This window comes from Lactuca virosa, chromosome 6 (assembly GCF_052849685.1).
Source record: "Lactuca virosa cultivar CGN04683 chromosome 6, Lactuca_virosa_CGN04683_v6, whole genome shotgun sequence".
Classification (NCBI taxonomy): Eukaryota; Viridiplantae; Streptophyta; class Magnoliopsida; order Asterales; family Asteraceae; genus Lactuca; species Lactuca virosa.
Genome location: NC_136431.1, coordinates 118,234,647 through 118,248,096, shown reverse-complemented (window position 1 = coordinate 118,248,096; position 13,450 = coordinate 118,234,647). Strand labels below are relative to the sequence as shown.

Sequence of the window (13,450 nt, the reverse complement as noted above, 5' to 3'; positions counted from 1 at the left end):
CCTCGCTGCATGAGCACACAGCCTAGGCCCTGATTGGATGCATCACAGTAGCCAACGAAATCGTCTGTCCCTTCGGGCAGAGACAAGATAGGTGCGCTGCATAGGGCCTGCTTCAATGTTTGAAATGCAGTGTCATGCTTTTCTCCCCAACTAAAGATTACGCCTTTCTGTGTCAGGGTGGTTAAAGGCTTAGCAATTCTGGAGAAGTTATGGATAAATCTGCGATAGTAGCCAACGAGACCCAAGAATTGATGGATTTCTGTGGGTGTCTTCGGTGCTGACCAATTCTCAATCGCTTTGATCTTGGAAGGGTCCACGGGTATGCCTTCCTCACTAACTACGTGACCAAGGAAGGTTACTTTTCTGATCCATAATTCGCACTTTGAAAACTTTGCATAGAGTTTCTCCGCCCTTAGTGTTTCTAGCACTAGCCTCAAGTGATGTCTATGATCCTCCTCACTTCGAGAGTAGACCAGTATATCGTCAATGAAAATGATTACAAACTTGTCGAGGAAAGGGCAGCACACCCAATTCATCAGGTCCATGAATACCGCCGGTGCGTTGGTTAGACCAAAGGGCATCACCACAAACTCGTAGTGTCCATAACGAGTTCGGAATGATGTCTTGGGAACATCATTCTCATGAACTCGCAACTGATGGTACCCTGATCTTAGGTCTATTTTTGAGAAGTAACTGGCTCCCTGAAGTTGATCGAAGAGATCGTCGATTCTGGGTAAGGGATAACGGTTCTTGATGGTAATCTTGTTCAGTTCTCGATAATCAATGTACATCCGAAAGGATCCATCTTTCTTTTTCACGAATAAGATCGGGGTTCCCCAGGGTGAGGAACTTGGCCTTATGAATCCTTTGTTGAGCAGCTCATTGAGCTGGCTGGATAACTCTTGCATTTCTGCCGGCGCTAGACGATATGGGGATTTAGCTACGGGAGTAGCTCCGAGGATTAAGTCGATACGAAACTCGACATGGCGCTCGGGAGGGATTCCTGGAAGATCTTCGGGGAAGACATCAGGAAATTTGTAGACTTCGGGGATGCTCTCGAGGTCCTTAACTTCCTGATTTTCGTTAACGACGTGGGCTAGGAATGCATGGCACTCCTTTCGCAGATATTTCTAGGTTTGAATGCATGAAATGATACGAAGGTTTGAGCTGAGTTTATCACCGTAAACTATGAGAGCTTCGTCCAAGGGTAGATTGAGATGGATGGCTTTTTCATAACAAAGGATATCGGCACGATTGGAGCTCAACCAATCCATACCAATGATGACATCGAAGCTTTTTATGGAAACTGGCATAAGGTCGATGGGAAAGGAATGGTCGTTTAGGGTAAGGGTACAGCCTATGAATATGTCGTTAGTGCTCTCTTTCTTTCCGTTAGCCATCTCGACGGTAAATGTTTCGGTTAAAGGTTGGGATTTATGTTTGATTATATGTTTGAATGCATGACTAACAAAACTCCTCTCCGCACCAGAATTGAAAAGAATGCATGCATAAGAGTTGTCAAGAAGTAACGTACCCATAACGACGGTGGGATCAGCAACTGCCTCCTCCTGGCCTATCGCCAGCACCCTCCCTATGTTACCACCTGTTGTTGCCTTGGGGAAATTTCTCTTGAAGTACCTAACCTCCCCACAGCCATAACAGGCTTGACCGGCGCCCGCTCCAGGAGCCTGATTGGTTGGTTGGACTGGTGCCTTGCAGAATCGAGTTGTGTGTCCCTTCTTACCACAGTTGTTGCACAACAACTCCCGGCACTGCCCATGATGATGGAAGTTGCACTTGTTGCACAGGGGTAGGTTTCCAGCATAGCTGCTGGGGGTTGTTGGAGTAGTGGGAACTTCAGCAATAGTAGTAGCAGCGTGGACTGCCACTGTTTGTTGTCTCTTGGAGGGCTCCTGTGAAGACTGGCCCTTACGCTTGTTCCAGAATTTCTTCTTCTTCCAACCACTCTCCTTTGGTGGTTCGGGAATAGTCATGGTTGCATCAAGATCAACCCCGTGATTTATTAGGGTCTGCACCAGACACTTGGCGCTGTCGAAAGTGGTAGGCTTAGCGGACAATACATTTCCTTGAGTTGGGGGCGTCAATCCCCAAATGTATCTTTCTATTTTCTTGCTCTCCGGGGTGACCATTTCCGGACAGAGAAGAGCCATATTGCAGAATCTAGCTGTGTAAGCAGCAATGTCGGAACCCTTCATCTTTAGGTTCCAGAGCTCGTGCTCTAACTTCTGCATCTCGCCCCTTGGGCAGTATTTAGCAAGCATGAGTTCCTTTAAGCTTTCCCAACCCATGGCATTCGCTACCGGCGGGGTTAGGGATTTGACTCGACCATTCCACCAGGTCAGTCCTCTGTCGGTGAAGGTGCAGGCGGCGAACTTCACTTTGTTTGCCTCGAAACAAGCGTAAATTTCGAATATGGATTTGATCTTCTCGAACCATCGGGTTAAGGCAATGACTCCTCCATTGTCGTCGAAGGATTTGGGTTTCGCGTTCATGAAATCCTTATAGGAACACTCATTTTGATGTCCCTGATCGCCGAGAGTCTGGGGATGAGTACCACCTCCGGATCCGCTAGCCCCACCAGGGTTTATTTGCGCCATTACTGCAGTCACGGCGGCTGTAACTGCTGCCTGGAACATGGCAGGATCGAACTGAGGAGGTGATGGTGGCGGAGGGTCGTTGTTCTTCTTGTTGGGTCTCTATCTGGGAGGCATCTTGTTCTAAAAATAATCAGGAAGAAGAGGATGGTAAGTCCCCTAGATCTTAAATTAAGAGATATGAAACAAGATATATCTCATCCTGATAGATAAAGTGTTCTACTAAGCGATAAACAGAGAAAAGTTACTAATGCAACTAAACTATCGTTGGGAAGAAATAAGTAGCAACACTTGAAATGAATCTCTATACTGTATTCTTCTCTAGCGAAAATACTCCTATAGTATTTTAAGTTGTATGCTCTGTTCTATCGATATCTTGATGTATATAGCTTGGTAAGTTTTAGGCTTGCTGCAACACCACGATCACTCCCAGACACATGTTGGTCATGTCTCAAATAAATATAGTTGATCAGGCTATATTGATCCCAGACATGATTACATAACTACCTAGGTTTAACCGCAGTGTCCAACATCCAAATACTTTTGTTTTGTTCTACTTATGATACTGTTTCTGGTACTTATGGATACTTGTATACTCTTTATAAAATACTTATATTTTAAAAGTATACTTTTAGTTCAGAACACTTCGGCCCCTTAGTGTTTATAGTTGTATACCTTGTAAGGTTCGGTATACTTAGTTCACTATAAACAATGGCTCTGATACCAATCTGTTACACCCCCAAACCGTAATGGCGGAAACGTTCGGAGGTGGATGACGTCATGTGTAGTATCACAACAATTGTATCATAGCAATCATAGTAAACACAACCATTACATTGAATACATATATGAAAAGGGTTTACATCTGTTTAATTCTTGTTTTTATACATCAAAAGTATAATCAAAATAGAAGGACGTGACTCTATGCGCTTCGTCTTCTCAAAACTCTAGGAGGTACCTGTCTACTGATTTCCTGCGAATACAAGCAGTTTTGAAAGAGTATCAGCATAAAGCTGGTGAGTTCATAAGCGATGTTTTTGTAATGAAAACCTGTTGATGACTCTGTAAAATGTTCGCATGTTGCCAAGAAAATCCAATATTTTCTTTAGTGAAAGTGTGATAGTTCCAGTTCTTTCTATGATCACTTAATCCATACTGGCCATGTATAAACATATATCGAACAGACAGTTGACTATGTGAATCTGCCCTAAGTCCACAACCAAACAAGGAACAGGAAATGAGGCGGAAATCACACATTCCATAGTCTATCGAATATTCTTCATACATAACCCTGATGCATAAACTAAGAAATCATAGAATTAACTAAATTGTTTGTTACTGTATCTTGTTGTAGCGAATGAAACATATCAGTTTGTATGCTTGATTACTAATAGATATGTTGTATAATGAACTCTGTATGAAAATCATCATATAGAATGTATTGTTTGAAAACTCTGACTACCACCAGTATGTATAGTATGTTCTGTTTGAAAACCCTGGCTACCACCAGTATGTATGGTATGTTCTGTTTGAAAACCCTGACTACCACCAGTATGTATAGTATGTTCTGTTTGAAAACCCTGGCTACCACCAGTATGTATAGTATGTTTTATTAATTAAAATAAAACTAATGAAGAATGAAATCTCGTAAACATATATTAGTTTATACTTATTGTGAGTCGTATAACTATGCTTGATATGACTTAGTGACCTTTACGACGTTCTTCAAGTGTCGGTTACATGACATTTGTCACCTCAGGCATGCCTGCCTAACTGTAGCTGGCAATTCAGGTGTGGGATTATCAGTCCCGAATAGATCTATTTACAAATCTCATACTCTCCCTCCAGGAAACTCTGGTTATACTATGATAGGATTTAATTCAGTACACCTAAGGGTACAGTTTTGAAGTAGAGTCTCACAATTTTGTATAATCTAGTTTACGTGTAATTCTGTAGTGTTCTCTTGTATTTGATCCCATTGTATAAGGTATATGGTAATAATTATATTTAAATAATTATTAAATGATGTATTCTAGTAGTGATGTATATCATATACTAAATCTTTCATAATTTATATGTTTACCCATGTATGTAATCTGAATCGGTAAGAGCTATGTATTGAATTTCCCAAACTAAACCCATTTTTGTTTGCTTGAAATGTTATGTACTTGGCTTGTAAATTGTTCTAAAAATAATGCAATTGTATTTCCAAAGTAAAAGTGTCCCTTATGCTCAACATAGTACAAAAGGGATAAAATATCTAAATATTTTATAAAACATGGAAATCGTTTGACTGTATCAATTGCATAACTTTTAAACTTGTTAAAATCATTTATGTTTGGCTTGTATTCCCCCCCCCCCCCCCCCTGAAAACATTAAAAATCATAAAAAGCGTAGGGGTATGAACTCACTGTTAGTAGTGTGCAAACGTCGAATCAACGAATTGGAATGAAGACCCTCGAGTTGTAGCGTATGGCACTTAACGGAATCCTAATAACAATTAAATACATTTATGTATTTAAATTAGTGATTTCGTTAGATAAAGTGTAGAAAAACACTCGAGTTCGGTTAAGGAATGTTACCGGGACTTGATCGAATCGAGTAAAGTGGGTTTTCAGTCTAAATCACTGCTTAGGAAGTCTGTACGACCGTGAATGGGGTTTACGGCCGTGAACAAGGTGTACGGCCGTGAACGTTGTACGGCCCTTGAAGGTGTACGGCCTTTGAAGGTGTACGGTCGTGGACTGGTGTGCGGTCAATGAACTTGAAGGTGTACGGTCGTACACTCAAGAACAAAGATGTTGATTTCGACGAGAAACGTGCTCTAGATGCTCCGAAATGACCCCTAATGGTGTTTTTCGATGTTTTCCGGAAGAATAAAAGTGCTTTTAGGGGTGTACGGTCGATAGTCTAGAGAGAAAAGGAGAGAGTGTCCACCCAACGCTGGCCGTAAACGTGGGGGTAGGGTCTCGTATTTATAGGGGTTGTCGTTGGTCGGTGGTGGGGTCCACCCAACGCTGGCCGTAAACGAGTGTACGGCCGTACACGGGTGTACGGCCGTGTACTCAAGTCAGTCCTTGAACTCGGTCTTGTTCGAAGAAATTCCCGAAATTCCGCGTGCTTTTGGTTCCGACTCGAATATAGAACTCAAAATATATAATTAAATGGTTTTACAATCCGATGGAAGTTGACGGAACCCAATAAAATAAAATTTATTAACGGAAATTAATTAACGGAAACTAGAAAAGGGTTCGGGTTGTCACATATGTGTTATGAGAATTATGCGATTTTAAATGAAAAATTTATTTGAAAATTTAGGGTGTTACACCTTATACACCAATTTGTAGCTTTGAGCTTCTACGAACTGGATTTTGATAGAATGGCACAAAGTCATATATTACTAGGGGCAGTGAAATGTTGCTAGAAATTCACCAGTGTCTATATCACTCTATAATGAGTCTTGTGCAAGTGAGAGATTGAAAAATCTATATGCCCAATAGTCATTATAAAATGATATTATTATACCATATATGATCCTAAAGGATCACACTAACAATAACTTGATACAATTGATTATTTATTAGTAACTGATTTTAATAAATATTCAGAAACTCTTATAATTGATTGGAAAATATTTATTCAATGGAAATAAATGATATGTCAATGGCATGTAACATTATATTTCATATGGTATGAATTAATAAGACATGCACAACTTTTTGGAGTAGATAAATTCTTTTGTCTTTTACCAAAAAGTTAAGGCAAATTTTATAAAAGAAGTGTATAAAATTTATAAACCTTGTCCTTTCTTTTGCTTGAAAAATCGTAGATTGAGAGAGATGATCAAAGCATTCCTTTCATGTTTATTTAATCAAAAGTAATAGGTAGAGCTTGCATGTATGAGGAACAAGATTGTCTAGTGTCATAATTGCTTAATGGGATAAGGACTTATGTGTAATACACTTGCTTTATGAAGGCTTGTAGAGGCTTTCATTTTGGTCACTTTTGAGAGCCAAAACCGTAACCCCACTTCTCTTACTCATTCTCTCTAGTTTTTGTTCAAGACTTGGAATTTTTACTTGCTTGCTTTTGCTCTATTTGAGTTGATATTGGTTATAAACTAAAAGCTTAACAGTATAAGAGTTTTGGACTAGCATCTACATCAACTTGACGCATTGTTGGAGGATTACTAAAGGTCAAGTTTTACTTTCATTCTTCTTCAATATTCAAGCCTCCCCTTGAGGACTCAAAGACTACAAATGTTGTTATCTATTTCTTCTTCCTCTTTGGTTGTTTGTTTTCTTTCCAAACGTTGCAAGAAGATCCTTGGTTTGTTTAACTTGTTTATGTTATTCGAAAATTTCAAATTCTTCCGTTGCTGAATCTTAAGTTTTTTAAACTAATTTTTGAATAGAAACCTAACAAACATCCCGTTGGATACGTTCATAACCATCTCGACTTTTCTCCAATTCACGACCTCTCTCCAACCACATCTAAAGTCACCCGATTTGAACTTCCATCGCCATAATGTTAACATCGTGTTGTTTGTCTATTCCCTTCTTGTATTGACAACCATATCTTTTCCGATCACTCCTATTCCGAGAGATACTTGCACCGAACGCCCTCGGTCCAACCGTCTCCCATATGTCATGTGCAACCATAATCTCCTTGACTTTGATTTCCCATACCGGATAATTTGTTGGAGTCAAAACCAGAACTTGATACGACATCGAACCTCCCTTTTTGATAGCCATCGACATCCTATTATCTCTCTGTACAACCCCGGCCTCTTTAATCAAGCTTGTTTCGAGAGCACTCTTCCACCAATCAAGAAGACAAGGTCACGACCACCTTTACCGTCTTCCGTTACCTGCAAAAACGAACTGAATCAAAGTCACCCGCTTTGATGTCTTCCCGCCCGTTTATCACACATCTCCGGTTAGTCTCTTGTTAACGTTAGAACAAGCCTGATCAAGAGAAATCGGGGTTGTTGTTAATATGTTTTAACTTGCGATCAAAACCTAATCACACACCCCTTCAACGAAACCCAGTTTCGTGTTGCGTCTACCTTGCAGCGAAGGGCTTTTCTTGAAACCGATTCTTAAACCGGCATTTTATGTCCTCACAATCCCTAGGTTCTGATACCAAGTGTAAGGTAACAACCTGATTTACCTTGATGCTCAAAATATAATTCAGTCAACAAAGGGAAAAAAAACATAGAAAAATAACAAGAAGAAAGAAACTTCAAAATTACTTGTTGACCAAGTTTATTTTCTGGAAAACTTAATTTCATACGTCTAACATATGTTCCTATATATACTAGACAAAAAGTATCCTGATTAAACTATAAAACTAAGTAGGAGAATAAACATAAAACCTAAGGAAAGTAGTAGCCTAAACCAATACAAAAACTGTCAAAACAGAAAGTTTTAAAAAATGCCCCTGCACTTAAATCCGATTAAGCTAAAAAATAATAATATATAAGTGCCCATAATTAAAATTAATTAACTTTCGTTGCTAATTTGTTCGATTAAGCTAACAAATAATATAATAATATATAAGTGCCCAAAATTAAAATTGATTAACTTTCGTTGCTAATTTGTGGTTGATTTTGATGAATTTAGTGATGAATTAACGACGGCATCCAACTATACGTCACAATCCGTAGGAAAAGTGGGAGCTGATATATCCACTTTTCTAATTTATCCTTCCACTTACAAAAATATTGGTTTCCCATTATACCCTTTTGTTCATTAAAATATATATATATATATATATATATATATATATATATATATATATATATATATATATATATATATGAAGAAAAGAAAGAAGAATCTGAAACGGCCTCCTTCCTAATCGAAGCCGCTTCTTCGCCGTTCTCAGGCCGCGACTCGCCAGCCTCCGACCACTGCTTTAGTTATTGTTGAGTTCATCTATTAGAAAACAAGCAATCCCAAATCAAAAATGATCAAGAAACAAAAATCTCATGAACACCGACTTCAGAAATCTAAAATCAAAGATTGAACAAAGGAGCAGGTCGGGGATTCGCATCCTTGCAACATAACATTTCTTTTATTTCTTTTTCCTGTGTATAAAAATCAATTGTCTGTATACAGAGTTCTCGATTCCAATATGTTAATCAATTTTAACATTCAGTTTTATCCATTTTAATCAAATGACAAATGGAATCAACAATCACTTTTAACAGTAAAATTTTCACTTCATTTCAATCTGACTAGTTTGATTCAAAACTTAAAATGCTTATTGATTAATCAAATGAACCAATTTAAAAAACTTATTCAGTAATCAAATGAAATCAACAACTTATGAAAAGATTGAAAAACATGTAATCCGCTGATTATCACATTATGAACCAGATGAATCTGAATACTTATTAATCAGATGAATCAAAAAACTTATTTATCAGATGAATTAGCAATATTACCAATATGTCCTTAAAAAAGATGAACAAGAAAACTTATTAATCAGATGAAACAAATGTAATCAACAATATAATCAAACATTTAAGATGCTTTGTTCTTGACCCCTAATGACTAATGACTAATGACTAATCTTTGTTCTTGACCCCTAATGACTAATCAGACGAAATCAGCAATAACTAAAGTAGTGCCCACCGGAAAAGTACCAGCGTTGGAGGCTGGCGAGTGGCAGCCGGAGATCGGCGAAGAAGCAACACCGAACGGCCACCTGCAATGAAGGAGCAGCGACCAGAGATGGACGAGCGGATTCTTGATAGCCGATTAGGATTTAGGAAGGAGGCCGTTTCATCATATAACTTTTTTAATTAACAAAAGGGTATAATTGGAAAATCAAAAATTTTTAAGTGGAAGGATAAATTAGAAAAGTGGATTTATCATCTCCCAGGAAAAGTACTTCATCAAAATGAACAACAGATTAGTAATGTCCATTAATGATTTTTAATTTTGGCCATTTTGACGTTGTTTTTGCTCGGTCTTTCACAAAACATAAATATTCAACGCCTTCCTTTGTTTTACCGGCTGCTACACATTCGACACCTATATACGTGTTTGTGAAACGTAAAACCTCCACGACTTGATACAAAATTCATGAGTATTTGTATATGTGAACATCGATTAGCATTTAGCAATGACGAATTTAGACATTTTTCGGCTAATTCGTCGTTGATAAAATTTAGACATCTAAATTTAGTGATGGATCAACGAAAACCAATAGCTTCTGTTGCTCTGCTTATGTGGTCATCTTTTCTAGCAACTGGCCGACTATTCTCTTCCCTCTATCTGTACCATGATATAGCAAATCCTTCAATTTCTCAACAACTCCAAGTTCTTGAGCCTCCACCAAATACTTTTGATCTCCAAAACAAAGTTTCCCCAAAACTGTAGCCGCAGTCTCTTTGAGCTTCAGGGATCCACTCCCAATAACCTCAACGAGAACAGGCACCGCTTCTGCTTTACCTATAGCTAATATCCCTTCCGGGTGGGTTGAGAGTACAAAAAGAACAGCTAACAATTCATCCTTCAACACACCCTGTGGTTCCCTAAGAAGGTCAATCAACACTGGGACTACACCGGCCCTCACTGCCCTTATTGTGTTACCCTGATACATGCATAAATTAAATAACGCAGTGGTTGCATCTCTCTTCCCTTTCTGGGTACCTTCACTCAGCAGTAACACAAGAGGTGGGATCGCTTCTGCAGAACCGATGGTTACCTTGTTTTCATCAATTAAAGAGAGGCTGAAAAGGGTAGCAGCTGCGTTCTCCCGTGCTGCCATGTTACCTTCTCGCAGGACATGTATGATCCCGGGAACAGCCCCGGAAGACACTATGATGAATTTGTTGTCGTCATGACTTGAGAGGATAAGAAGAGTGGTCACTGCCTGTTCCTGGGAATCCGGTGATGTGAGGAGGTTTTTGAGCAGAGGGATTACACCGGCATAGGCAATGGCGACTAGGTTATCGTTGTTTCTTTTTGCAAGGAGGTTCATTTCATAAGCGCCCATTCTCTGCTCATAGGAACTGGAGGACTTTAGTTTATGGATGGCACTTTCTATCCAAGAACGTACTTCAGGGGTGCAGGCAGAGCGTTTGTAGGTCTACAAAAATATGAAAAGGAAACAGAAATTGATTATTGAGTCATCCACATCCAGTGCATTGAACTTATCAGAGTTTAATGAATTCACAAATCATCATTTTAATCTATGAGATTTCGTACTCCACATTCTCAAATTAGATAGTTGGTCGGGACAAATGCAATTGACAAAAATAATTTTAATTTGTTATGATTATTTGACATCAGAAAACGATTAGGGCAATTTATCATGTTGCGTCATCCAAAAGTCTACAATAGTTTTGATTTTCTTCAAAAATACTAAATGAAATGACTTACTTGAATGGTTAGTGCTTCTTCAATCCCCTCAACTACCTTTTCCATCGTAGGGCGTTCTGTCGAATTGAAACTAATGCACTGATATGCAATTTCTTTGAATGCATCAAAAGCACCACTATCAATTTGTTCCATTATATGGGGATCAATTACCTTGTGAGGTTCCTTCTTATAGTATCGCCGGACCGAAGTCATGAGAAATTGTTTGCCATCACCTCCAAATCTCTTTTCATGATAGACCAGCATCCCACATAGGATTTCAAAGAGTACCACGCCAAACGAATATACATCTGATTCTTTTCGGAGGATACGACTTTCATGGTAAGTAGGATCCATGTAAAACTGGGTACCCGCAACCCGTGTATAGAGTTGGGTATCAGGCTGATTTCTTGGACCATTTTTTGACAAGCCAAAATCACAAACTTTTGCGACCAAATTGTTATCTAACAAAATGTTAGCACTCTTGACGTCTCTATGTATTACTCTATTATGCTCCCCAAGACCCGAGTGAAGGTAACTCAGTCCTTTTGCAGCCCCTACGCAAATCATGAGGCGTTGTGTCCATGTTATGCAACGCATCTTATGTGGCTCTTGGAGATGATGATCAAGGCTTCCATTCATCGCATACTCATAAACTATAATCATCTCATTGCCTTCATCACAATAACCAATGAATGATATGATGTTTTCATGGTGAAATTTTGAGATCATCTCTAACTCGTTTCGGAATTCACGTTCTCCTTGGTGGCTATCCTGACCTAGCCGTTTGATAGCAGCTGTGCGGTTTTGCCAGCGTTCAGAGAGTTGTCCTTTGTAGACTGCACCAAATCCACCGCCTCCAATACATCTCTGTTGACTGAAGTTTTCGGTGGCACGGTTGATCTCCTCCAATGGAATTAGATAATTTTCAAGGTTTACCCCTGAAGAAGAAGACATGGCTTTTGATATTGCTGAAGATTATTTCTCAATTTAGAAAAGGTTTAAGGGGACAGAGAGGGTCACGGCAGTGGCAATATATGGGATCGAGGAGTAGAAGATGGTGGTGTCAGCAGGTGGTGGCCGACCTAAAGGTGGACAAATGTAAAAGCTTATAGATACATCAAACCATCATACAACTTGTTAGGTGTTGTTTTTTAAAAATGTCATGACAATTTGACTTTTAATTATTATTATATGCTGTCTTTATACAATATAATTTTATGTTTGTGTTTTCACACTACCATTTCAAGTTCATCTGGTATTTTTTCTATAGATATTATTCCATCATTCACACGGACCTACTCTTCTTTCTGCTTAACTTAATGAACAAGATAAAGCAGCGGATTTCTTAATGTTTGTTCATGTCGATAAACCGCCACTTGCGTAGTACAAAATTCAACCCCCGCAAGCCCAATTAATCAACAAAGTTCAAATTATTCTAATCGTCTCAAACCATTATCAAAAGGATAATGAATGAGCTCCTCGTCATAATGGGTTCTAATTACACACGTTTATTGTTCTTCCATGCAGTAATAATGAAGCTAGCTATAAAGTTGTCAAATGTTTATAATTTTTAGATATGTACTAAAAAGTGTGAATGGGCTTTGCCATTGATGTGTTCATAATATAGTTGCAAACTAAACTACTTGTAGTTTTCTAGCAAAATAATTTTTGAAAATACATAAAAAAAAAAATGCTTTGTTTTATGTTCTTTGAAGTATTTAACAAAGACAGTAATAGATATTATCAATAAAACCTGATGAACCCACTAAAGATATTAAACGAACTAATCTACTAAATTAAATTATATGAATGGTGTGTGGAAAGTGGAAAACGTATATCAAGGATATCACCACATTAATTTTAAATTATATATGCCTGTTATTTAAAATTATCTTAAAGGAACGCAGCATTGACTTTAGGTACCAGTAGCTTATACGATCACGTTAAGATTTATTTTACTTTGTAATTTGCATAATATATATTTTAATTTATTTTGTTAACAATGCCGGACCCTATATTTATGAAAATTTATCTATCTATCTATCCTAATAAACAAAACCTAAAACTGTCAAATGTCTATTTTCTATTCTTTGACATGTGACACTTTTCAAAGATATCTAAGATTTCCCGTTTATTTTGATAACAAATCAATTTCAATTTAAATTTAAAGATAAAAAGTTTTATCTTAATAACAATTTCGAATTATATGGTATCTATCATTTCAAATTCATATTAAATCTCTCGCCTCATGCTGCTTCAGTTGCCGCGAAGCATAAACTATCACTCGTCCGCTCTGCATGAGGACTGCTCCCAAACCGGTGATGGATGCATAACAGAAAACCACGAAATCCTCAATTCCCTCCGGGAGGGTCAACACTGGGGTCTCGCAAAGTCTCTGCCGAAAGGTCTCGAATGCTGACTGTTGCTCAAGTCCCCACCGGAAATCCACCCCCTTCCTCG

General features: G+C 38.4%; 1 protein-coding gene across 1 annotated transcript; it reads right to left on the bottom strand.

Moving 5' to 3' along the window:
• Positions 1–9,086: 9,086 nt before the first annotated feature.
• Positions 9,087–12,062, bottom strand: LOC145122819 (putative receptor-like protein kinase At5g59700). The gene is made up of 2 exons (XM_079058387.1): positions 11,012–12,062; positions 9,087–10,718 (listed from the first exon to the last, which is right to left on the bottom strand). Exons 1-2 carry the CDS (start codon positions 11,942–11,944, stop codon positions 9,852–9,854), a joined length of 1,800 nt encoding a protein of 599 aa, XP_078914513.1. The 5' UTR covers positions 11,945–12,062; the 3' UTR covers positions 9,087–9,851.
• Positions 12,063–13,450: the final 1,388 nt, after the last annotated feature.